Source organism: Panthera uncia, assembly GCF_023721935.1.
Source record: "Panthera uncia isolate 11264 chromosome D3 unlocalized genomic scaffold, Puncia_PCG_1.0 HiC_scaffold_9, whole genome shotgun sequence".
Classification (NCBI taxonomy): Eukaryota; Metazoa; Chordata; class Mammalia; order Carnivora; family Felidae; genus Panthera; species Panthera uncia.
This window is the reverse complement of record NW_026057587.1, coordinates 662,855-688,502: the sequence shown is the minus strand read 5'-3', so window position 1 is coordinate 688,502 and position 25,648 is coordinate 662,855. Positions and strand designations below refer to the sequence as shown.

At 52.3% G+C, this 25,648-nt stretch overlaps 2 protein-coding genes across 2 annotated transcripts in view; one reads left to right on the top strand and one right to left on the bottom strand.

Annotated features, from left to right (window-relative positions):
- LOC125915015 (transmembrane protein 132B) overlaps positions 1-3,639 on the bottom strand; it is a 228,163-nt gene extending 224,524 nt beyond the window's left edge. Inside the window, exon 1 of the mRNA XM_049620637.1 lies at positions 3,576-3,639. Within this exon, the coding sequence (XP_049476594.1) occupies positions 3,576-3,639 (64 nt within the window). The remainder of the gene's footprint in view (positions 1-3,575) is intronic.
- Positions 1-25,648, top strand: part of SCARB1 (scavenger receptor class B member 1) — a 500,386-nt gene that overhangs the window by 84,035 nt on the left and 390,703 nt on the right. The gene's annotated exons all lie outside the window — the stretch shown is intronic.

Here is a 25,648-nt window from a genome sequence, read left to right as displayed (position 1 = left end):
GGATCGTGAGTTTGAGCCCCGTGTCGGGCTCTGTGCTGACAGCTCAGAGCCTAGATCCTGCTTTGGAGTCTGTCTCTCTCTCTCTCTCTCTCTCTCTTCTCTCTCTCTGCCCCTCTCCCACTCATGCTCGCTCTCTCTCTCTCTCAAAAATAAATAAAAACATTAAACATTTTTTTAATAATAAATAAATAAGGAGAGTCCACCAGGAACCAGGATTGGCAAATCAAGCCAAGAACAAACAGGGCTTCTCGCCTGCCCTGAAATAAATCTCCAGCCCTAAAGCCAGGGCAAGAAATGCAACCTGGTGGGCGGGTTTAGCGTAGCCTCCCTGGTTGACAAAAGGCAAACAAATACCACTCCATACACTCTGACTCCTGGTAACATTGTTTTCTGCAACCATTACGAATTCTGCAAAATACACTTTTCTTTTTATTTTTTTTACAGTTTATTTATTTTTGAGACGGAGAGCATGCGAGCATGTGTGTAAGCAGGGGAGGGGCAGAGGGAGACAGAGAGAGAGAGGATCCCAAGCAGCCTCCATGCTGTCAGCGCAGAGCGGACACGGGGCTCGATCTCACAGACCGTGAGATCATGACCTGAGCCGAAATCAAGAGTCGGACACTTAACTGACTGAGCCACCCAGGTGCCCCTGCAAAATAGACTTTTCTATTGATTTCATTTGGGCTGCCTTTTCAGGGCTGTCCTTGGTGAGCCTTCCTGGCCCAGAGGATGACAAAATTATAATGAGGAGATTAGGGAAAAGATACAACCACGTAGGGGCTGATGCATCATTTCCCCAAGAAGGTGTTCAGAAAGCCAGTTCTCCACAAAATACTGTGCGATCTCGCTCGCTCGTGTACCTAAAACAGTCAGAGTTATGGAAGCAGAGTGTTCCAGTGGTGATTTTGCCAGGGGCTGGGGTTGGGGGCACGAGGTGGGGGGTGGGAGTCAAATTTTCAACCGTCCAAGATGAATAATCTCTGGAGATCTAACGTCGAGCGTGTGACACAGTTAACAATCCTGTATCGTACGTTGTAATTTGCTAAGAGCACAGATTTTAAATCAAATCGAAACACGCACACAGTAGCTCGGTAGAGGTGATGTATGTGTTAATTAGCTTGTTTGTGGTGATTATATATACATGAGTACTTATATCAAAACATCAAATTGTACACCTTAAATACATACACTTTTTATATGTCAATGCTATCTCAGGAAAGGAAGGAAGGGAGGGAGGGAGGGAGGGAGGGAGGGAGGGAGGGAGGAAGGAAGGAAGGTCTTTTCAAGTGCCATCAATATGGCCAGTGCCGTGTCACATTAATTACTGGAGAAGCAGTTATTACCCATTTACTCCTCTGATTATCTATCAAACTATACTTACTAGTCATTTGTCATAGTTCCAGCACTGTGGCGTGTAGGGCCATCACAGGGACAAGACAGATGTGATTTCTGCCCCAAGGAGCTGGCAAAGTCTGGAGGCAGGCACAGCCAATGTATATGAGACAATTAGGAAACTGAGTGTTAACACCCTTAGAAATACCCATCCCAGGGGCGCCTGGGTGGCTCAGTAAGTTGAGCATCTGACTTCAGCTCAGGTCGTGATCTCACCGTCCATGAGTTCGAGCCCTGCATCGGGCTTATTGCCGTCAGCACAGAGCCTGCTTCAGATCTTCTGTCTCCCTCTCTCTCTGCCACTGTCCCACTCACTCTCTGTCTCAGAAAGAAAGAAAGAAAGAGAGAGAGAGAGAGAGAGAGAGAGAAAGAAAGAAAGACCGACCCATCCCAGTAATTCCCCACCCAGCAACCGTGCTGGGGAGATAATCCAGAGATCAGAAAGGAGATCAACGTGGCAAGTAGGTTTGTCACAAGCAAGACTTGTCACGGCAACATACTGCAAGCAACGTAAAAACCCATCATGAGGGACACAACTAAGCAAATGTTGAAAGCCATACTGTGTGTGTGACATTAAGCACCACGATTTCAACGAGCGTGGAGCGTCGCGACAAAATGCTTACGCTGTGTTGAGTGAAAAAGCAGACATCCAAACTCGACTTAAATTATCCCAAACCTGCTGAAAATGTAATATGTATTATAATACATAATATGTATCACATAGAACATACACGCATACACACGTAAACACGCACACCATATGTTGACTTTCATGCTACAGACCTCCGCGTCCTCCCAAACGTGTCCTGTGGGACTGGGTAGGATTTGGATGGAACACAGAAGGGGGAGGCGGGAACTGACTTTCAAGAATTAGCCTCATCGTAAGGAAAGTTTTAGCTGTTGCCACCACCAAGGGGCAATTTATATTTCGACAACGTCAAGCCGTGCAGAAGCGCCATTTCATATGAAATTTAAATTAGTGTCTTGTTGGTTTATTTCCCGTCTCCAAACCAGGAATTTAAATTCTAGGTGAATCTGACCATGAAATAATGGGCAAAAAGGGAACATCTGCCTTGCGCAGCATGACGGTCCCCTTCAGCGGAGCCAAGTGGGCACCCGGCCGACCAGATTCAGGAAGCAAGAGGTAAGTCCAAATTTTACCTTCTTATAAAATGTAGGGGAAGCCCAAGGCAAGGTTTAAATTCTGGCTTATTTACACGCGTGGAACAGGAAGTTAAAAATATATGTAGGTTTTAATAGGCTCTGTTTTCATTGTGGATTGTTGTGTTTTTTTTAATCATTTGTGCCAATTAATTTATACCTCTCAAAAACTGATTCGCAGGAGATGTAAAGCCGTGCCTCCTCCCTTGTTTATTGTGGCCAAAGCGTGCATTTCATCTGAAATAACAGTGTGGGGTTTACAATCCTGCCCCAACATAACTCAAGCAAAACGCGGCACGAATTTTGTCTGAAAGCTTATATGGAAAGCCATAAAAATCAGCGGGCAGGGCCTCGTTTTGTCCTCGAACCCGATCGCAACAAAATATGATACCCGAATTCAGGAGTGTCCTGTAAAGCCATGGGACAGTGCCCTAAGAAACACATCCATGGCCTGAGAAGCGACCACCCCTCGCTTTAATCCCCAAGTGTCACCGTTCTTGGGGCGTCAGGTGTCTACCTGTCACCGCTCTTTTCCCCACCGGCAGGTAGACCAGGTGGCCCAGGCTCTGAATGTGAAATGAGGTCCTATTCAGGCTGCTGATTCCCTCGAGGGCTCTTCACCGCCTGTCGAGTGACGTGGGTCCTGAGAGCATGAACTGAGGGAGTCTTATGAGGCCCAGCCGAACAGGGCTGGTCTCCACCGCCCTCATTATGACCCGGGAGGAGACTCCCGCACGGGCTCGCCGAGAGCACGAGGTGGTATGCCAGAAGGACGCTCCGTACCTCTGGCCGGGAACCTCCCAGAACGACGCAATCCACAGCAAACCGGGAACTCCGGCGGGGGACCCTGAGACCTGAGTGCACGGGACATCGCATCACCGCCGCGTCTGGCACCCGAGAAGCATCCCTGGGCCTGTGCCTTGGTTAGGATCGGTGGGACCTACGGTCCCGAGCCCCAAGGCGATGCAGCGTGAACCTCCTTCCACGACAGACTCGTATTTTCGCTCCCGTCGCCAGCCTACCTGGTAGCTTGTTGTCAGTCTTGCGGCCGCTGGTCGCCCACCTGAGGGTCCCGGCCTGTGGCATTCCCAATTCACACCACACAACCCAGGCACGCACGGCCAGGCGTCGAAGGCTCTCTTTCCAGGGTGCCAGGTGGCCACGTCTTTGTAAAGCACCCGCAAGAGACCTTCCTCACTGACCTGTCGGAGTGTGGTCCTAATGGCCGGTCGTTCTCAACCCAGGTGGCTCCACCGATGCACGTGGCAGAGGACACATATATGGGACCTGGGCCTGCCCGCCAAATAGATCCAGATGGGCTCGGGCGGGGCCCAACGTTCTCTACGTGCCCTGGATAATTCGATGGAATAGCAACGAGGAGAGGCACTGCGCTAAAAAGTCAAAGACACTACTGAGCACACAGTAGGTGCTTTGCAAAAATTACATCATTCGTTGCCTTGAGGGCAAGGCTTGGGGTACATGCCCTCAAGTCCGTTAAGGATTAGATATGACTATTCAGACAGTGGCAAGACAAAAGATAGAGACATCATCGTCGCCACCACTCACCTAACCCTTGTGACGCACCAGGCACTATTCTAAGCATCTCACAGGCAGTGACTCTTAATCTTCACAGTCTTCTGGTTAGGAGGATTTGATTGTCATCCTCACTGGCCGAGGGGGAAACTGAGGCACGGGGGGTTACGGGACCTGCCTGAGATCACACGGCTGGTAGGCAGCAGAGATGGAACTCTGTCCAGGCAGGCCAGCTCCAGGGAGAGCTCACCGTCCCAGTCACCACGTTCTACTACTAGAGAAAAGCTCGGCAAAGAACATCTACACTGCAAGGGTGCCAGCCATGACTCAAAGGAACGGCCAATGGGCCTCTGGGTCGCCCAGCTCTCAAAGCACAGGATGAGGTCACTAGTTGGACACTGTCCATAAGAGAAAGCAAGAAGCAAAGCTTTTCCTGGCTCTGAGAGAAATCCCTCCGCCGGGCGCTCCGGCAGGGCCCCCGAGGGACACGACAGCACCCCCACAGCCCCACGACAACCCACCGTGAGCGCATCAGCACGCTTCCCGCGGTGCCCCTCCCCGCAAGGTGGCTTGCAGCGATGATAGACAATCAAGGGAAAGCAAGTCTGCAGGCGACAACACCAACGGAGCGTGGGCCGACAGAGCTGACAGCTGGTGGAAAGTCCAGCCTGAGAGAAGAGTGAACTCCAGCTTTTGACCAGAGAGAAACCCACCCTTCGCACTCCCCTCCACGAACAGGCTTTCTTACCCAGCCAGCCCAGGTCTTAGAAGGAGGTAGGTGGCAGGACCCTGGAGATTATATCCTCAGACAAAATCTGGGGGTACAAATATTCTACGGAGGTGAAAAAAGGCCAACGCCCAATCTAATCTTTAAAACGTAGCCGAGAACATCCGTCTTTTCTTTCTTGACGATTACCACTGCCTTCACGCCGAGAAAGCGCTCCCCGTATCCCAAGATCAAATACACGCTCACAGACTTTCAGCTGGTCGTCTGGGTATGCGCGTGTGGGTCCACATTTTTACCTTTAATTCTTCTCTAACGAGGTATATTTGACAACTAAAACTGTACATGTTTAAGGGGCACAATCCGATGATTGGATGCGCATATACAATTGTGAAATAATCATCACAAAAGCTAATTCGCCTCAGAGGGTGTTGGGTATGTGAATTAGCTTGATTTTTTTCCCCCTTTTTTGGGTAGTGAGACCATTGTAGATCCACCCTCTTTGCAGATTTCGGGAACCACATTTAACTCTTGAATCTCTCATGCTGTCTCACGCGAAGTGAGAATCTGGTGACGGTAATCGGCAGACATTGAATCTGCCAGTGGGAGTTTAAGTGGAATTCGCAGTTTAAGGGAGGGGTATTGAAAAACTTGGGGGTGGAGTCTTCAAAGTAGTAATTAAGTTAAAATGAGGTCACCATGGTGGGCCCTAATCTGGTATGACTGGTGTCCTTATATGGACACGGCCGTGCGTGCACACGCGTGCATACACGCACGCGGGAAAGACCGTGTGAGGATACAGGAGAAGCTGTCTACAGGGCGAGCAGAGAAGCCTCAACGAAATCAACCCGCTGACACCATCATGTTGGGCAGCTGGCCTCCAGAGTTGCGAGGAAATAAATTTCTGTTGTTTAAGGCGCTCGGTTTGTGGGACTTTGTCACGGCGGCCCTTCCTGGCAGCTGGACTTGCCTGTCTTGCCTTCCACGTTAACTTCAGAGTCATTGCGTCAAACTGCCCACCCCAGAGCCCAAGCCGACTCGTACCTGGAGGCGAGGCTCTGCGCGTGAGGGTCAGGAACGCCTTTCAACTTTCTGATATATCTTTCTGTGTGTTTCCGACTCTCCTACAACGAACATGTCTCGCTTATTCAAAAGCTAAGAGAAATATTGACATTTTTCCTTTTAGAAAGAAAGATGCGGAATTTGATTTTAAGTGGTAGACTGAACACACTCATGTCCCCGCATCTCCGCACAGACTCCACAGAAATAAAAGCATACAAGTACAAACAGGGATAAGCCTATTATCTAGAGAAATGGAAGAAGGCCATCCGAAGATAAAATATTTCAACAAATCTCTGGAAGACAACAAGTGGAGGAAAGTGCATTGATGGAGGGGCAAGACAGCAGAGGAAATCTTGTCCTAGAACATTCTGTGTGTGCCGCGGAGGGTCTCGGGCTACCGTGCCCACTGGGACCCAGGCTCAATGTTGGCACACGCAGCAAGGACAGGGGGAGACGGAGGCTGAAAACCAGGGGCGTAACTGAATTCTGTAGATGGGACGCCCCCTGCAGACAGACCCCCACCCTGAGTAAAGGCAGAATAGTGATCCCCAGTTGAGACTCAACGCTTCTCTGAGGACACATATGTCCCCTAAGAGGGGACATAGGTGGGACAGCCCTGTGCAACCATGGGGACCAAAGTTACACACTGAGAAAGTAATGCGGGACGTCAGAAGGAGCTGGCCACGGCATGACATACAAGAATAAAGAAAACCAAGTAAGCCCCTACTTGCTAAGCCCAGGTGGCCAGGAGTTTGTTACCTGCAGCCAAATGCAATGGTAACTGGTAAGAAAGACAAGTAGGAGGGTGTGTGCATTAACCTCATCGTCCTCTCTTACACAGACCGCCCTGCTGTCCAAATGTGTTCACTCCAGGTGTAGAGCTTGAATAGTGCATAGAATTATAGAAATAATCACAAGCAGAACTGAACGTGGAAATGGCCGGACGTGGCTGACTTTGGGGAGGGAGATCAAAGACACAGAAGGATAGAAGACTATCGCCTTTCTCTGGAAGTTACGCCATTCCATTCTATTTCCCCCCTATGTACGCAGGACCGTGATGATGAGTAGACTTTGTCTGCACGAACCCGGAATTCACCACGGGAGGGGAGGGAAGCATTGAACAGTGTTGGAAACCAGAGCAGGGGAGTGAGGGGAGAGCAGCTTTAGCCTAGACAATGAGGCGTCGTGTCTGCAGGGAAGATGGCCACCTTTCAAAAAAAAGTCTTTCTACCCATAGAATTGCATATGGGCCGCTCAGCCAGGAGCCTCCCCAGCCTTCTCTGCATCTGTATCCAGCTCTGGCCAGTGAAATAAGAATGTAAGTGCTGCATATTACGCTGAAGCCAAAATGACATTTTTTTCCTTCCAGCCGGGAGAAGAGGAGGGGTCTGGGGCCCCCGGTTGTAGCAGAGCCACAAGCTGGAAGGAGCCTGGGCCCCCCGAGCCTCCACCCAGAGGACAGCCAGCCAACCAGGAACACCCACGTTGGATGTGAACGAGGACTGGCTCAGTGCGCTAAGCCAGTGCTGACGTTTGTTTGTTAGAGCAGCCAGTGACCCCTCGCCCAGACACCAAGGTACAGGCTGACAATCTGGAGAGCTGTGATCCTGCTTAAATCACACGTCTCTTCCTTCATGTAAACTGGGCTTTTGTTAGCAAGAAGGAGGAAGACGTTCAGAGGAACAAAGCGAGGCGCTGTTAGGCCAACGTGAGAAGTTTCCATGGGGCACCAGATGTAGAAAGAGCATTGTTAAACGGATTATATAGATCTTAGTGACAGTAATTTTGACCTCCTATAGGCACCGTCAGCTGTTAAACAGTAGGAAATGTTGATGACCTTGTTCTAATTTCCATTTATATTTATTCTAAATTGGACACCTCAAGAGATTATTTAAATAAAAAAGGGAAATTCACTAAGTGATGCTGACAGGTCAGCCCCTGTCTGGTTGGGAGGCAGCTGATCCTCACTTACTAGAGGCAGAGGGACTACTGGGCTGGACCCCCAGGCCTGTCATCGGCTCAGCTGATGTACTGAGACAAGTCACTTCATCCCTCTGAGATTCAATTTCCCTCCGTGGCAAATGGGGTGTCACTTCCTGCCACCCTCCCTGCCACCTGGAGGGAAACCCCAGTATGCGACTCATTGCTGTATAACTCCATTTACAGGAGTGTCGTATGAGGACCCTCTTTGCTTGGGACTTCTCACCTGCTCAGCCCCGACTTCCCTCTCTCCAGTCATTTCTGATATCAAGTCCCAGAGAACCCATACGGAGTCTAAACGAAAGTGGATTTTAATGGCGGTCGGGGCTGGAGAGTCTACAGGCAGGCTAGCATCAGGCTTGCCTGGATCCGGCATGTCGACGATGTCATCAATGTGGGTTTTCACAAATGTCTTCAACGGGTGAGTGGCTACACAAATGTATACCCACTGGATGGAACGTTACTCGGCAGGAAAGAAAGAAGAGGAACCGACAGATACACGACCTGGGTCAGTTTCACATGCATGATTCCGAAAGTCCGAAGGCAACCTCAGAAAGCCGCCTACTCTATGGTGTCACGTATGTGACATTCTAGAACCATTACGACTGGAAAGATGGAGAATAATAGGTCACAGACTGCTAGGAACTATGGGATGGGGAGGGTGTGACAACCAAACATTGTTTTAAGTATCAGGATGGGTCTGATGGAACCGTTCTGTATGCTGGTTGTGACAGTGGTCACACAAAGCTATGCATGGGTCAAAAACTCACTGCACGATAGACCAAAAAGGGAAATTTTTACTGAAAGTTAATTTTAAAAGTTTTTTTAAGATGCATTTTTATCCATCCCTCTGCTCTTTTCTGTGGAGCTGGTTTTATTCTCAATCTGCACAGCAGAGCACAATTAGCATCACCAAACCTCACATTTTCCTTCCTTCACATCCAATAAGACCAGCGAGGCTTTCTTTCCCCCAGTTTTCCGGGAAGAAGGCAGTGGGGCATCGCCTTGGCTCTGACGGGTCACATGCCCATCCCTGAACCAATCACTATGGCCGGAGGAATGGCCTGTTCTGATTGGCTCAGCCAAAGTCATGTGTCTCTTCCGGGGAGCCTGGAAGGAGGTAGATGGAGGGGGTTCCCCCAAAGCATCATAAGGGTACCATTTTGACAAGAACAAGGGTGTTTTTTGTAAGAAGCAACACAAAAATCCACTCAGTTACCCAAATGGAACAATCTCCACCAGGTCAAGGCTGATTTCTTTACTTAAACCTTCTCAACACAGTTGGTGTTGAAGAAAAGAAGTCAGGAATACACCTGGGGTCACAAACCAGGCGTTTTAGCCATTACCCTGGCCTTTTATTTTTTAATGTTTATTTATTTTTGAGAGAGAAAGAGAGACAGATCACAAGCGAGGGAGGTGCAGAGAGAGAGGGAGAGAGAGAATGTGAAGCAGGCTCCAGGCTCTGAGCTGTCAGCACAGAGCCTGACATGGGACTCGAACCCACAAACTTCGAGATCATGACCTGAACCGAAGTCAGATGCTTAACCGACTGAGGCACCCCCAAATGAGTTACCCAAAGCAAGTACGGATAAGCGGGTTGCATCTGAGACGCGTAGGCAGAGGCGCTGACAGCTCAGAGAAGCTATGTTCTACATTCGAACCAGAACTTTCTTCAAATGCAGAAAAAAAGAGCCAAGTGCTGTAGAGTGAGTGTGTGCCTGTCGAGTGAAGTAGACGCAGCCGAGTTAGTTCTGCACAGCATTTCCATTGCTATATTTGCATTTGCAACTGGCATGGTGCAATCAAAACATGGGTGGCAAACCGCATTAACAGAATGAAAGATAAAGATCCTACGGCCACCTCCTCAGTCGGCTGAGCATCAGACTTCAGCTCAGGTCATGACCTCGCGGTTTGTGGGTTCGAGCCCCGCGTCGGGCTCTGTGCTGACAGCTCGGAGGCTGGAGCCCGCTTTGGACTCTGTGCCCCTCCCCCACTCAGGCTCGCTCTCTCTCTCTCTCTCTCTCTCCCTCTCAAAAGTAAACAAACATTAAAAAAATTATTTTAAGAAAATCCTATGGCTACCTCAACCAATGCGGAAAAAGCATTGAACGCACACAGTGAAACAGCACTAACACAGGCTGGCGTGGGTCCGCCCCAAATCATTCATGGAGTATCTTTCCTTCTCTCTCTTATTTTTTGCTACTATTCAAACCTGCCAAGTACCTATAGGAAAGGAAACAAATGTCTAGTCCTTATGGCTGGTCCTTCGAGACTCTGTTTTCACGAATCGTTAAGACTGTTTTTTAAGGGTTAAGGGTTTGAACAGCATGATCTTAAACGTCTCTCCCACAATCCTCGTGACTATCTGATTGCTTGAAAACCCCTTTCCGCCTCCTGTACAACAACAAACTTGAGCCCATTTTCTGTCTGAACTAATTTCTCGCAACAATCGAGCAAGTAAATGATCGCCCGGATGCAGGGAGTGAAGAGCTGTGACGGGAAAAGGCAAGCAGCGGGTACAGCCTACTTCTGAGGAACAAATCCACATTTAAAGAATTGATAACAATGAAAATAAGTACGTATCGTTGTTCATTTGCCAGATGGAGGTCATATGTGTTGCCAACTCTCAGAGAAAGAACAGATCAGTATTGATTGGGAAATTAGCACAAGTTTATCATTAGTAGTAGCCAAAAATGAAATATTGGTGATAATAGTGATAACTAGGGACTGTCCTGTGCCCACAACGGGCCAGTCACTGGCTAACTGCTTTATGTGTATTAGCTCTTTACGCGTTTATTCTTTACACGATTCTGTGAGATCGGGCATTATTCTCGTAATGTTTTATCATTAATACAATCATTGACGTCATTTTGCAGTGTTGTACCCATTTTACAGGTTTTTTTAAAAAGAAAGGCACAGAGATGTCACGACACATGCCTCGGGTCACACAGCACATAAGGGGTGGAGTCCAGGCTCCTGGAATCTGTAATGCTTCTGCTTATTTCCCTCCGGTTAGGTCCCACGGCTGCAATGGCACAGACTCAGTCACCTGCTTTCTCCCAAAGCAAATAAGGGCTCCATTATTGCTTTTGACTGATAATATGACTCAGAAGTCTGCAGGGTAAAACCTATAAAGAACACAAGGGAAGGAATGGAACCTTCCTCCCCACAGTGGCCTGGGGGCGATGCAAGGAGCCCCTGTCATAGGTAAACTCGCTTTTCAACAAGAGATCTGGGGGGCCCAATGGGGACAAAACAAAAACAAAAACCTCTCAGCCCCTCTTTTCTCGGATTTAATTCAGCGCTTATTCGGTGTGGGCAGAGTCAGCCTGAGAAGGAAGGGGCACGGGGCCGGACGGCACTTCTGGAGGTGGCAGCAGGTGCTGGGGACGCCCCGGGGCGCCCGCCCCCAGCCCAGCTGCCCCCTGACCCCCGGGCCCCTCTGCAGTCGCCTGCTCAGGGACCAGGGGCTCGTGCGCGGCAACACTGCCACCTAGCGGCCGAGGTTGTCGCGGCCGGTTGACAGCAGGTGGTCGGTTACCGTTTCCAGATGGGAAACCCAGCCTTGGGGCGATTTGGGGATGCGCGCCTGGGCGCACCGCTGCTTCCTCACGCAACGCCCTTTAAACGAGCACGGTGACTCCACATCGCGGGACTCTTGCTGGCAAGTCACGGCCCAGCGCAGGCGGACTCCAGTGACAAGGGTGTCTCCTCCTCCGCGACCCCTGCGGCGGCCGCTGAGCCCTGGGAGGGGAGCGCGCACGCTGGGGAGGGGACCCGTGCCCCCGCGACCTTGCGCACACCCGCGGCCCGCAATGGGCCAGCAATCCTGCCCAGCCCCACCTCCTTTCTCCCCGACGAATCTCACCGCGCCCAGGAAACGACTGGGGCCTGGATGGGTCGCAGCCTTCCAGGGAAATCTGGTGGTTTTACCAAAAGGCCTCTTCTTCCTTTATTTCGTCTGCATTCGCAGAGGAAACCCCTCTCTCTGACCTCCACCTGTCCCTGCTCTTCCTCTCACAGACCACCTGAGTGCCGAGGTCCCCACACCCCAGGGTGGGAGTGGGTGGGGTTCGATGTGAAAACGCCCGTCCCAGTAGAGATGAATCCAGCCTGCGGCCACCGCACAGCCCCCCCGGCTCTGAGGGAACTGTCCCCATGGAATTAACAAGCTCATCACCCAGCCTCAATCCAGCCTGAGGCCACTCAAGCCCAGCCCATGCTCCTGGCTTCCTTGGAAACCCCCCAAACCAGAGGGGTGGGGGGCAGGGGAGCCCCATCTCCAGAGCAGGCCACCTGGGCTGGAAAAATCAGCCTGCCTCTCCGCCAGCTGGTGCCCACGGCCAGCACCTTGGCCCCTCCCCCAGGAACATGTGAGAGAGGGAGACAGGAATGTGGTCCTCAGGGCTTGTGGTGTCAGATGGGCTGGGTCAGGCATGTTCATCTGCCTTCACCGCTTGTGGATGGCCAGCCTCTCCCCGCGTCCTCACACAGCAGAGAGAGGAAGCTCCTTATAAGGGCACTGATCCCATCATGGGGGCCCCACCCTCATGACCTCATCCATCCCGAAACACCCCCACAGGCCCCACCTCCTCATTCTGTCACACGGGAGGTCAGGGCTTCAATCTGTGAATTCTGAGGGCGGGGGTGGGGGCACAGACACCAAGTGCATAACCGCCATTCATCCTTCAGGAGCTCACTGAGCGCCCGCTGTGGGCAGGTCCTGGGCAGAGCGCTGGGATCACCGTGCACAATGGCCTGACGCAGCCTCGCCCTGCTGGAGCTCGGTCTCACCTGGGGCATGAGCATAAATGAGCCATTCCAGAAAGAAAAGCAAGCATCGTGACAGCTGGATGCACGGAGGAAGGGCACATAACGCAACCTGATGGAACCAAAACAGATCGAACCCTACCGGCAAGGCTAACTCATGTCTGCCAAAACCCCCATCCGGCTGCAACCTCACAATGTGACCTCAGCTGGACACAGGGGCCTTGCGGACGAAATCAGGTCATGTTGGAGTAAATCCAATGATTGGTGAATTTTTAAAAGGAAAGACAGGGATTATCACAGACACGGAGAAGACGGCCGTGTGGACCTGGAGGCAGAGATCACAGGGATGTGTCCCCATGCCAAGGAATGTCTGGGCCCCCCAGGAGCCAGGGAAGGGCATGGGGCGGGGGGGGGGGGGAGGACTTTCCCTCCGTGCCTCCAAAAGGAATGAACCCCGCCAGTACCATGAGCTTGGACTTCTGGCCTCCAGAGCTGTGAGACCATACGTTTGCGTTATTTTAAGCCCCCCAGTTTGTGGTCATTTGGTCCGGCGGCTCCAGGAATCTAACGCAGCGTCCAAAGGACAAACGGAATGAAGCAGGTCAAGGGGTGGGAAAGAGAGTTGTGGGTGGAGGACAAGAGTGCCGGCAAAGGGCAGAGGTGGGGGACACGGAGACCCGCTGAGGGGCAGTGTGGCTGCAGCAGGTGTGGGAGGAGGAGAGAGCGCTCCAGACTGGGCTGGAGAGGAAGCAAGATCCGGGCCACGCAGGGCCAGCTGGTGCCTGGCCTCCATCCCAGGGGCAAAGGGAAGGCACCAAAGTGGCTGACGTCAGGGCAAGGGGAACGTGGCATCATTCAATGCAGTTCAGCCAGCCATCGGCCCGGAATAATGGAGAAGGGACCAGAAGCAGAAATAAGCCGGAATGCCAAAGGTCCTGCTGGTCAAGGAGGGGGGCGACCTTGTTACGTAAGTGACCCGAAGACGCCCCCGAAAGTTGGCCTCCATATCTTTCCCATTACCTCAAAGATGGCTGGTGTGAAACTCCATTTCTTACACTCTAGTTCCTTTAAATATAGCCCAAATCGGCATATTTTTAGCCACTCGGAGCCTGCTTGCTTTGCATATCCCGTGAAACTGCACCCAACATCTGCTACCCATGAATAAGAACCAACCCTGGGCTATAAAAGACCCCAAGCCTCCGCCGTCCTTCAGAGCCCGGGACCCGGAGACTCCCACCGTGCTGCTGTCTAGTTCCCTATCTCCCCTTCTCCCCAGGAGCTCTCATCCCCTCCTTCCACCTGGGAGGGGGGGCCTCTGTTTCTGGAAGGGTCTCCCACAGTGGGGGACTTCCCCGCTCATGAATCCTGGCCGAGTGCAAACCAAAGAAAGCTCGTGGGTGCTGCCATCCCACGGTCACGTGGTTTTGTTTGCTGGGCGCCGATATCCCCAAACTCGCGGCCATCTATTCTGCAAAAAGGCTGCCGGGACGGAGGGAAGGTGCAGGAGACGGTGGCAGGCCGTGGAAACAGACTGGATGTGGCAGAGGGGAGAGGGCGAGAGAAAGAAGTCAGGGCTCGGCTCGGTGTGGGCAAGGGCGAGGCCGGGGCGGTCCCTGAGAGGGGACAGGGCACCGGGGAAGCTGAGCTCTGCGTGGGGCACAGTGATATCAAAACACGTGTGAGCCCCCATGCCCATGGGGATGTGAGGGAGATACGGAAGCCCCTGAGCACGAGAAGTTGGGGCGCTGTCAGAGGGAGGTGGTGACTGAGGTCATTGGAAGAAAGGGCAAGAAGCCTGCAGAGTGGGAAGAGGGGCCCCGGGGGCGGGGGGGAGGCCCTGCGATGCACGAGTGTGGCAGGTGCCGAGACGCCTGCAAGAATACCAAGAGAGGCGTCCTGGGACGGGCAAAGGAAGCAGCGGGCCGCGCAGTGAGAGCCAGGCTTTGCGGGGGCGGAGGGAGCTGTCCCTGAGAAGCAGCTCCAAGGACCCCCGGGGCGGGGGTGGGGGCAGTTTCAGCAGAGGGGTGCCAGCAAGAGGCACGATGGTGATGGTGCAGAACGCAAGGAAGGGCTGCACCGAGAGCAGACGGTGTCCCAGAACTGAGGCCGTGAAGAGACGGTCAGAACAGGACTTAGCGGGTCTGGTCCCAAACCTTCCTGCTGGCTCCAGATCACTCCTTTCTGACATCCCCGGTGGAGACAGAGGTGGAGTCCCTCCCGGGCCTGCCACTGAGCCTTCCCTGCGGAATCTGGGGCACAGCCTTAGGGCCCCGAGCCTTTGGCTTTCCTCCAATCTCCCAATCCCTAACTCCTGCCACCCCCTCCAAACAGCATCAGGCTGATGTTTACCACTCAGGTTGCCATGACAACGGAATGTCAGAGTGTGTTCCATCTTGAGCTCATACCGTCTTCGCTGAAAACAGGTCAATGAGGAGGGCACGTAGCTTTTCCAGCAGAATCTGAAATACTGAAATAGAGAATGTGGAGCCCAAGACGAATCACTCAAGGAAAGAGTAATTCTTCTCCCCCAGATAATGAACACATCTCAGATCGATTCTTCTGAAGTTCAAAGGCACAGGCGTAGGCCAAGTGCCAGACCCTTCGCAGTCTTTTTCCTACAATTAGGTATTTGTTAGTTGCCTTCCCAATACCTATCTCTCTCCTTTCCCTTTGGGGAAAACTTTGGTGGTCCCGTGACCCAACGCAGTAGCACTAAGGAATCTAGAAACACTCAGACGTGTGCAGAGGCTCCCAAAAGAGTCCTCCCCTCATCCCAGGGACACTGTGGTGGGGGGGATGCGAGCTCAGGAACCACCGAGGGATGTCACCACACTGAGCAGGACCCAGGACCACGGGCTGGAGCCAACACCGGGAAAGCCAGCCAGAAGCCAGCGAGAAACCAGGCCCTTAGGGATACAGTCTGAGCTGCCATCAAGCCACCCCACCTCCTGTGTGAGGAGATGTGGTGTATATACACAATGGAATTTTACCCGGCAATGAAAAGGAGTGAGATCTTACCATCTGCAACAACGTGGATGGAGCTAGAGCGTATTATGCTGAGCGAAATAAGTCGGAGAAAGACAAGTATATGATTTCACCCATATGTGGAATTTAAGCAACAAAACAGAGGACCATAGGGGAAGGAAAAATAAGATAAAAACAGAGGAGACAAACCATGAGAGACTTAAATATAGAGAACAAACGGAGGGCTGCTGGTCAGGTGTTGGGTGAGGGGATGGGCATTAAGGAGGGCACTTGTTGGCATGAGCACTGGGTGTTATATGCAAGTGATGAATCACTAAATCCTCTTCCTGAAATCATTATTACACTATGTGTTAACTAACTTGGATTTAAATTAAAAACAACAAAAGAAGAGCCCACGGCACCCTGTGAGGTTCCATGACTTGTGTATAAAGAGAAACTCCCCGGGGCTCCTGGGCGGGTCAGTCGGTTAAGCTCCGACTTCGGCTCAGGTCATGATCTCACGGTTCGTGGGTTCATCTGTGCTGACAGCTCAGAGCCTGGAGCCTGCTTCTGATTCTGTGTCTCCCTCTCTCTCTGCCCTGCCCCCACTCGAGCTCTCTCTCTCTCTCTCTCAAAAATAAACATTAAAAATAAAGAGAGAGGGGTGCCTGGGTGGTTCAGTCGGTTAAGCGGCTGACTTCGGCTCAGGTCATGATCTCGCGGTCCGTGAGTTCGAGCCCCGTGTCGGGCTCTGTGCTGACAGCTCAGAGCCTGAAGCCTGCTTCGGATTCTGTGTCTCCCTCTCTCTGACCCTCCCCCATTCGTGCTCTGTCTCTCTCTGTCTCAAAGATAAATAAACGTTAAAAAAAAAATTTTTTAAATAGAGAGAGAGAGAGAGAGAGAGAGAAAAACTCCTACTCAGAAGCCAGTGAGCCAGAAGTCGGAAAAAGAAAACCGAAAGGTCCTTTAAAAACAACAAAAAGGGTAAGGAGCAAAGTACAAGAGGTGAACACCCTCTTGCGTCATAAACGTGAGCCAGCCTCAGATCAGATAAGAGAGGCCCCACGGTTCTGGAATTCTTTGCAAAAAACTGTCACATCCCTGATCAATGACTCTCAAATGCCACCATCCATGCATTCAAATAATAATTCTTTGAATGTCTAATGAATAAATACATTGACAAACAGATTACTTTCTAATCATTTCTCCCATGTTGCCACTTCTTCCAGACACTCAGACCCAAAACAAGCCCATCTGTACTGGAAAATCGCTCCCGTCTCCATCAAGCAGGTGCTGTGACCGTCGTCCTGCTCCCGGCCGGTGCGAGAGGCTCCCGGCACGGTCCCTCATTCTACGGAGCATCAAAACGCTCGCGCTTTCATGAGCATTCAAAAGGCTTCTCATCAGCTGCGATATCGTGCTTTCCTCTGGGCTTCAAGTGTGTGTGTTTTTACCTTTACCCATATGTTGCCAGGACATGAAAATCAAAAGCAACTGGCACATGTGTCCTGAGAAATCGTTTGCATTCCTTCCGCAATTTGCACAGATTGCAAATGCAACAGAGCAGCTGCCGCGGGCTGGTGACGAGCTACCTCCGCGGACAGGACCCCACACGTCCCCTCCGTCTTGCGCTTCAGGCAGATAAACTTTGCACGCCCACAAGCCCAGAACAGGAACTGGCCCGAAGGAGTTTTGTTCGAATCCCACTGACGTTGGGGGGACTCCCCCCCCCCAAATTAGGAGATGCCACATCTTATTTTTTAGGTTGACCAAAGTCCAAAGGACCAGACTTTAGAGTCTGGTCCGGGTCGGGTGGGGCTGTGGGGACACAAGGTCACTCACCCCTGGCAGGAATAAAACTGGTAATTTGGAAAACCCATCCAAGACTAATGTGCACATGGCCCAGGATTGAGTGGCACCACATGTCAGGACTTATCCCACTGATACGCCCGCACGCGTGTGAAATGACACAAGGCCCTTCTTGGAGGTGAGTGAACCAGCTTCTGTGCCAGGCACTGTCTAAGCGCCCTCCGTGTGCTAGCTCATTCCAGAGTCTCCACTGTAGATGGAAGAAGGCATTGCTACCCTCAGCCCCCCTGAAAGACGAGGGGACTGCGAGGCACGGGGAGGTGAAGTCATTTGGCCAAGCGCTTCTGTAGTGACCGAAGCCTGGAGCCAAGCCAGGTGCCCATCAGGAGAGCAGTGACCACGTCGGTCGTGAGCCATCACGCGACAGAATGTGAAATGGCATCATGTGAGAGACACCGGTCTCCACGACGGCCCCCGTGCGGAGTGAAAAACAAGGTGCCAACAGTCTTCGTCATTTACCACGATTTGAGAGGGAAAACGCACAGTATATGCAGCACTGTTTTACACATAGAAAAATACAGTGACGTGTTTTTGCAAGGGTGAGGTCTCTCTCAACACCCGGGGGTGGGGGTGGGGGTGGGCGGCACTTATGGGCTGCCTGCGCAAAAGGAAAGTGGATTACTGGACGGCCAAAAGGTAGGGCGGGATTTTTTTTTATTATTACAACCGTTACAATCACTTTTTGTTTTCATTAGAATCATTCTGAGAACGTATCTCGTCTTCCCCTATTTGAACAGGTTCGTTGAGGCATACTTTGCCTACCCTAAAATGCACCCATTTGAAGTGTACGATTTGACGTGAGTTTATACGGTTGTGCAACCATCCCGGCCATCATCCCCTTTTTTTTTTTTATATAATGTTTTTTTTTAATTTTTTTAATGTTTATTTTTGAGACAGAGAGAGACAGAGCATGAACGGGGGTGGGTCAGAGAGAGGGAGACAGAATCCGAAACAGGCTCCAGGCTCTGAGCTGTCAGCACAGAGCCCGATGCGGGGCTCGAACCCACGGACAGTGAGATCGTGACCTGAGCCGAAGTCGGCCGCCCAACCGACTGAGCCACCCAGGGGCCCCCATCATCCCCTTTTAGAACGCTTCCGTTACCCCCAAAGAGTTCGTCAGCAGCCGACCCCCCACTCCCACCCGCAGCCCCGGGCAGCTGCCAATCTGCAGTGTCTCTGGAGTCTGGCCTGTTCTAGAAATGCCTGCACATACGTAGCCACCCGGTGCACAGACTTCTGTGTCTGGCTTCTTCACTCAGCATGATTGTGTGCAAGGCAACCACGTCACTGAGGCAGAAGCACCATCTTCTCTTTTCTCCCACGGTCCACACTGGCCCTGCAGCTAGGCTGCTTCCTGTTTGGGGCAACGATGAATAAAGGTGTTGTGAACGTCTATACCCAAGTCTGTTTCTCTTCGGTAGACACCTAAGGCCGGAAGGGCTGAGCCATAAGGTGGGGGTTTGCTTAACCGTTTCCCAAGCTACCACACTGCCACCAGCCGTGTAAGCGGGTTCCAGTTTGTCCACATCCTCACCAACACTTGGTCAGCCTTTTTTTTTTTTTTTTTTATTCTAGCTATTCCATTGCTTGTGTGACCGTGACCCGCTAGGGTTTTCACTGGCATTTCCCCAGTGACTAATCATGTTGAGGATATGTTCTGCCACCGGGAAAATTAACTTTAAAAAAAGTCTGAGGGGCGCCTGGGCGGCTCCGTCGGTTAAGCGTCTAACTATTGCCTTCAGCTCAGGTCACGGTTCGTGAGTTCAAGCCCTGCATCAGGCTCTGCGCTGACAGTCCGGAGCCTGCTTGGGATTCGCTTTTTCTTCTTCTCTCTCTGCCCCTCACCTCTCTCTCTCTCTCTCTCTCTCTCAAAATAAACAAATAAACTTAAAAAAAAAAAAAAGTGTGAATCCGAAATCAACATATAGAAACTGACAAATCTCACATAAAAATCAGGAACTCTGGTTTCTCTCCCCAAAATCAGACAAATCTGACAATCCTGGGTGGGCATTCCATGCAGACCCCACACCTCTCTTCCAGAACTCCTGGCTTCTGACTCTTCTGACTTAGAAAGGCAATACAGAGCACACACTGCCTGTGAGCAAAATCCTTAGTGGGGTCTGGGGTGCCTTTCATCAAACACGTCAATGGTTCTAAAGTCAAAGATGTGAACATTCGGGGCGCCCGGGTGGCTCAGTCAGTTACGGGTCCAGCTCTTGATTTCAGTTCAGGTCATGATCTCACGGTTCACGATTTCCAGCCCCACACGGGGCTCTGTGCCGACAGCACGGAGCCTGCTTGGGATTCTCTCTCTCCCTCTCTCTCTGCCCCTCCCCTGCTCTTGCTTTCTCTCTGTCTCTCAAGATCAATAAACAAATTTTAAAAATAAGAAGATATGAACATTCATCCTTAGTGCAATAAAGTTATTAAATGAGTTCAGATAAGTTCTATCACCAAACGAGTCTGTTGAAAGTTTACCCAAAACATGCTAGTTTTCAGCGCTTTAAGGATGTGGAGTTGGAAACAAGAAATGATGGGTCGAAATGCCTGCTCTCCCCCCAGCGGGGGTGGGCCATCCAGTCCCCGGGGACAGGTTTTCGCATGTCCCACCGAGGCACACTGTGTTATTCAAGCAGGCTTGTGATTCGTTCGCGCACATCTATTTTCTATTTAAGTTGGTCAGAGATGCCGAGATCCGCTCAGCTCCCGGGAGTCGGAACATTCCCTGAACTTAAAGCCAGGAAGGAGAACACGCCCGAACTCTTTACGCAGCAAACACACCCGTCCCCTTTCCTGGCTGAGCTCACCCTGGCAATCCCGCCCGGACCCCCTCGCCTCCTATCCAGCCCCACGGGCGGCCCCACGCACTAATAAAAGCTGACTGCTTCAAAGCTACTGGCAAATCTTATTAAAGTAATCCCCCTCCCTGAACCCAGATTATTACAGCCACCTTTATGGTAGAATAAAAATTAATTTTCTCAGCTATAATAAGAACGATAAGAATGAATCACTTGGGACCAAATAAAGATTACAATTAGCTCAACAGAATAAATCTAAATTTAACACAGGCCAGCGATTTCTCTGCTCCTATCTCCTCTACGGCGCCTGTATGAATGAGACCATGGGGTTAGACTCCCTCACCGGCTGAGCCGTTGTCGATACGGTTCCAGCACGGGGCTCCAGGAGGAAGGCCAGGATCCAAGTTCTGGAGGCTGAGTTCAGGACTCAGACAGAAAAATGAGTTGTGCTGCCCCAGGACCAGGAGCTCCCTTCTGGACCGCTGCGGACAGGTGGGATGATCAGCCCCTCGGCATCCATACCCCATCTGGTAACCACACTCCAGCTTTCTGTAGGGAAATAATACCTCCTCCCTCGCCCCCCATTTCAGGTAGTGACAATTCCACTGTCTTGGCATTTGACCCACGCCTGGACGATCAGAGAGCCAGGACAGGCCAGAGCTGATGAGGCACAGGACTTCTGTTTTAAATATTTGGCAAGGACTCTTTCTTCTCTCCAGGCTTCAGTGAGGCCATCTCACGCCCAGAAGGATGCATAGAATAAAGCCCGTCCTCAGAGGAAACCCAAGACAAGGAGAGATATTAGGTCCTGGAAACACTATTTGAACTGCTGAATCAAGCCATACCTGAAGCTTTGCCCCTCTGCTTTTCAGCTATATGAGCCAATGCATTCCTCCTGTCCCTGTTTAATGATGTCTTGAAACCCAAAAATGTTCTTCCTGATATCATCACTTCCCAGTATTTCATAGGAAAATGAGCCCATCATTAAACTGGGCCCTCTGTGATAATAAAGAGGGCCTTCTGTGCATCCTCAGAGGGCTGGGGGAACAGGATTTCACCCACCAGGACACACACCCAGATCTAGGTCCCAGGCAAACGAGAAAGCAGGGGAGCATGGCTGTCCAATGGACACGGTGGGTGGGCATTCAGGGCTACCTAGACAGTAAGCCCGGCTTCCTGCCAGACCAGGGGTTCTGCTCTCCAGCAGAAGGGAGCCCCAGCTTCCCAGGTGTGGGCTGTTGGCATTCCCAGGCAATTCTGATCAACGTCTGGCACTCCAGGGCCATCCTACCTGGTACCAAACAGCCTGACGATTCCCCCACTAACAAGGCTTCCCTCTCTGACCAGCAAACCTGGGCAGCATCCCTCCATGCGATGCAAACCCCACACTGCCTGATGGCCAGGACCCTGCACGTCCCGCCACAGGACCCACGGGAAGACGGGGCCTGGTCTTTATCTCCCTTCTTCCTCCCCAGCTTTTAAGTTTCCTCTTTCCCCCGAAAACCCTGTGACCTTGGAGAACTCATCTTATACCCTAGTGGACAACAGGTGGCCAGACAGACAGATCCAGCCTGAGTGACAAAGAACACACGAGGTTCTGAAAGCCCTCCCTCTGGGGAATCTCAGGCCCAGGCTGTTCCAGTGGACAACAATCCCACCCTCCTGCTCTTTTGTGGCTTGAACAGAGTTCCTGCCTCAGGGTCCCGCCTCTCTGCCTTCAGAGAGAAAGCCCACCCGCGAGCAGTGGTGAACAGGAGGGCAGCCCAGCCCCACCCTGGGTGGCACAGGGTGAGTGCCATCTTGGCAGGAAGAGAGGTCTGAGGTCCCCATTAGCCGCAGGATCTATGATGGGTCAAGGTCAGCCTGTGGCCAGGAGAAAAGAGGCAGGGAGTGTGACCAAACCAGAAGAGAAGCAGTGTGACTCAGAACCAAATGGTCCTCATGGGGCTTTGGACCTCAGACGGCACCCTCTTCAACGGGGAAGAGTTAGGAACTACGAAAGCAGAGGGGTCTATTGGGGGGCCTCATTATTTCCCCCTTTCCTTCCCTCCACCGTCCTTCTCGCTTTGTGGATGAAACTGCCTGTCATCGCCATCACTAACGGCCCCTACTGCGCGCTGCTGTCCCCATGCACCCAGCTGAGCCACATCCTCGCCGCCTCGGCAGAGCCTGCATCAACCCGGGAGGTTTGGTCGTGGGAACTGAACTCTCCCCAGCTCACAGGTGAGGACACCGACACCAGAGGGGGGCTGGCTCTTGTCCAAGGTCACCAGCTGTCAGATTCCCTAACCTGCGCCCCTCCCCGGCTGCCTGGAAAACCAGGGTCACTGATGGCCTCTGGGGACACTCAGGGGACCCTGGAGGGTCAGTGCCGGGGGGGACATCAAGGACGCCCCGCCCAGTGCCGTTCCGGCATTCCCTTCTTGACCCCAGAAGCAACCCCTTTCCTGAACTTGGGAGTTAATCAGAGCTGCTGCGTCTGTCTTCACTTGGATTACAGGATATAATGTCTCCTTACGCTGGGATATGTTGTCCCACATCCGGAATTTTAAGCTTCGTATAAATAATATTATGCTCCACTCCTCTGGCATCCGCATCATCCTCACAACACATTCGTGAAGTTCACAGGTACTGATGCACGTTGTGTCACCCACTCACTCGGCTACCATATAGCATTGCATTGTACGGAAATGCCATATGGACCCATTCTCCTGCTGGATATGTAAGTCGGTTCCAAGTTTCTGCGATGATACACGTTGTTTTAAGAAACAATTCTTGTAGATGTCTCCTTGTTGACCTCTGCATTTCCACTTCCTGGAAGTGGTGTTCTGAGTTGTTTAGGGAAAGAACAACTTCCTCACAGGGAAAGCCAATGACGCGAACCACTAAGAACTCTCTAGGCCAGCCCTTGTGTCACGCCCGCCCACCCCTCTCAGCAGCCCCAGAAGGTCAAGGCTCCCAGGGCACAGCCAGCAGGCGAGGTGACTGGCCAACAGCCATCCTGGAAATGTCAGGACCCGGACACAAACCCAGTGCCCTGCTCTCAGCCCAAGGAAGGCGAGGGCGAGGGCTGAGAGAGAACGTCACCCGCTTGGCTCCTGCCAGCCAGCAAGCCCCACGAGTGCTTCTGCACATCAGTGACTCATGGGAGGAGGAGACAGGGAGCCTGTTTCCGCGCAGGTACATGCGAGGCGATGGAACATTCCAGAAGAATTTGAGTATATAAGCATTGAATATTCACCTGGCGCTCACTCTGTGCTAGGTTCCATTCCTGCACCCATCCCTACAGCCTGAGGTTCATGGCCAAGTCCGATGCAGGAGGAAACGCAGACACAGAGAGGTAAAGGCCACACAGCAGGCAGGGGTGGAGCCAGAATCTGAACCCCGGCAGGTGTAGGACACACATGCTCTAAGCCTCCACTGGCTTCTGGGAGATGTGGTTTGAGAACCACGTCTGGGACTCCCCCTGGGGGGGAACAGAAAACAACCCAGGGATAACTGGGAAGCAGGGACCGCAAACCCAGGCAGGAGCCGGGCCGGTAGGCGGTACAGAGTTAAGTGAGCAGAGGGCAAGGAGGAGGGGCTGGGTCACGGCCAGGGCGCCAACCCCACCTGCAAACACAGCGCCCACCCGCGCCCACGCCGCCCGTGTCACCTCTCCCAGAGCCGTGTCCCCTCGCTGGCTCTGCAGACCTCCCAGCCAGTACCAAGCCACGGAGAAGCCACTTCGCACAAAGATGTTTCTCAGTTCATTTCGATTCTAATCTAATGAAAGGACAGGCGGGCGACCTAGTCATTAGCACCGAAGAAAGAAAAGTTCATCCCAACTCCTAACCCCTCGGACTGAGCTGAAAAATGGCAACAGCCTCTGGCAATTCTGCTAATTTGGGCTGGAAGAAGAGATCTTTGTGCCTCCCTTGCAAGGGTTCGCGACCCCGCTGTTCCCAGCTTCGAGAATTTGCTGGCTCAGGCGCCTACAGGAAGAGGTTGAGCCCCCGTGAGCCTGTGTGCAGGAGGCACCCACTCAGTGCAGGCAGTGTGGAGCCAGACGCCCACAGAGAGGGCGAGCGGTCCCACCCACAGGGTCACCGGTGCCCTGCCCCCGCCACCAGGGCAGGAGGCAGGGTCTACACAAGGAGGGAGCCTTCCCCCCCGCCCCCACCCCACCGCTGTCCAGGGCGGGTACCAGACTGTAGCAAAGCCTCCAGTTACACTGAGGCTACCGATTCTTGTCAAAATACGGGTGTCCCAAGAACACAAGCCCCCCAGGACTGCTTCAGATGCCCACCTGGCACGTGCAGGCTGCTTCACAAAGGGCCGGAGGCCGCCAAGTGGAGGAAAACTCGGAGAAAGAGGAAAATCGAATCCCCTCGGCAGGCTGGGACAAAGTCCTCTGTGCACCATCCCGCACAGGCTCACACACTGCCCAGGCCGGTGCTGGATGAAGAGACGGAGAGGATAACAGATGCCCGGGTCTCGGTGGGTGAGAATTCCACGCAATCAGCATTTACTCAGGGTGCACCATGCGTTAGGAGACGGAGAAACACAGACGCCCCAGCGGCCAGCAACGCCTTGGTGACCAGCCACGCACTTGGCGGGGACTAGTACAGAGTGAAAATACAGGAGTCCTTGTTCAAAACTTAAGAATTTCAAGACAGTGACAACAAAGCATTACACAAAGCGTGAGACCCTTCTGTTATGTCTCTACAACTGTGCAGGCCCCCGGCCATGAAGCCAGCCCGGGCTCCAAATGGCGGAAAGATACTTCTAACTAACGGAAGAAGGGAGGGAGGGGAGTCAAGAAAGAGAGGAAAGCCAAGAAAAAAGGAAAGGGGGAAAGAGAAATGTACACCGGCCCCTGCCACTCACCATCCAGGAACTGTCTACGCCTGCCTAGACACAGAGATTCCAATAAGCATAAATGTCAATGTTTATTGAGCCTCGCTGTGTTTTCAGCCACCGTTGCAAGGGATTTACATGCATTAACGCGTTTGTGCGTCATGGCAACCCTGTGCGGTAGATACTCCTACCGTCTCCACTTTCAAGGGAAGGAAACCGAGGCACCGGAAGGCGAGGCAGCTTGCCCGCGCTTCCCGATCCGGTGCGTAGCCAAGCCAGGACTACAGCACGCCGGCGATCTGACCTCGAGCTCGCACTGCAGGTGGAAGAGGGAAACCACACGTGGCCTTCGTGCCCACAGCATGGACAGTCTTCTCGATAAACACGGGAAGCACCAGAGGCTCATGTGGCCGAGAGACGGGCAGTGGCTGCCAGGAGACACAGAAGGTTTAGAGGAAGATGTCTCTGTCAATTGAAGGTCTAACTGGGGACGACCCCTTCCAGACACGTAGCTCCGCGACGATGGACAATGGAACGGGGAGATCAACACGGTCCT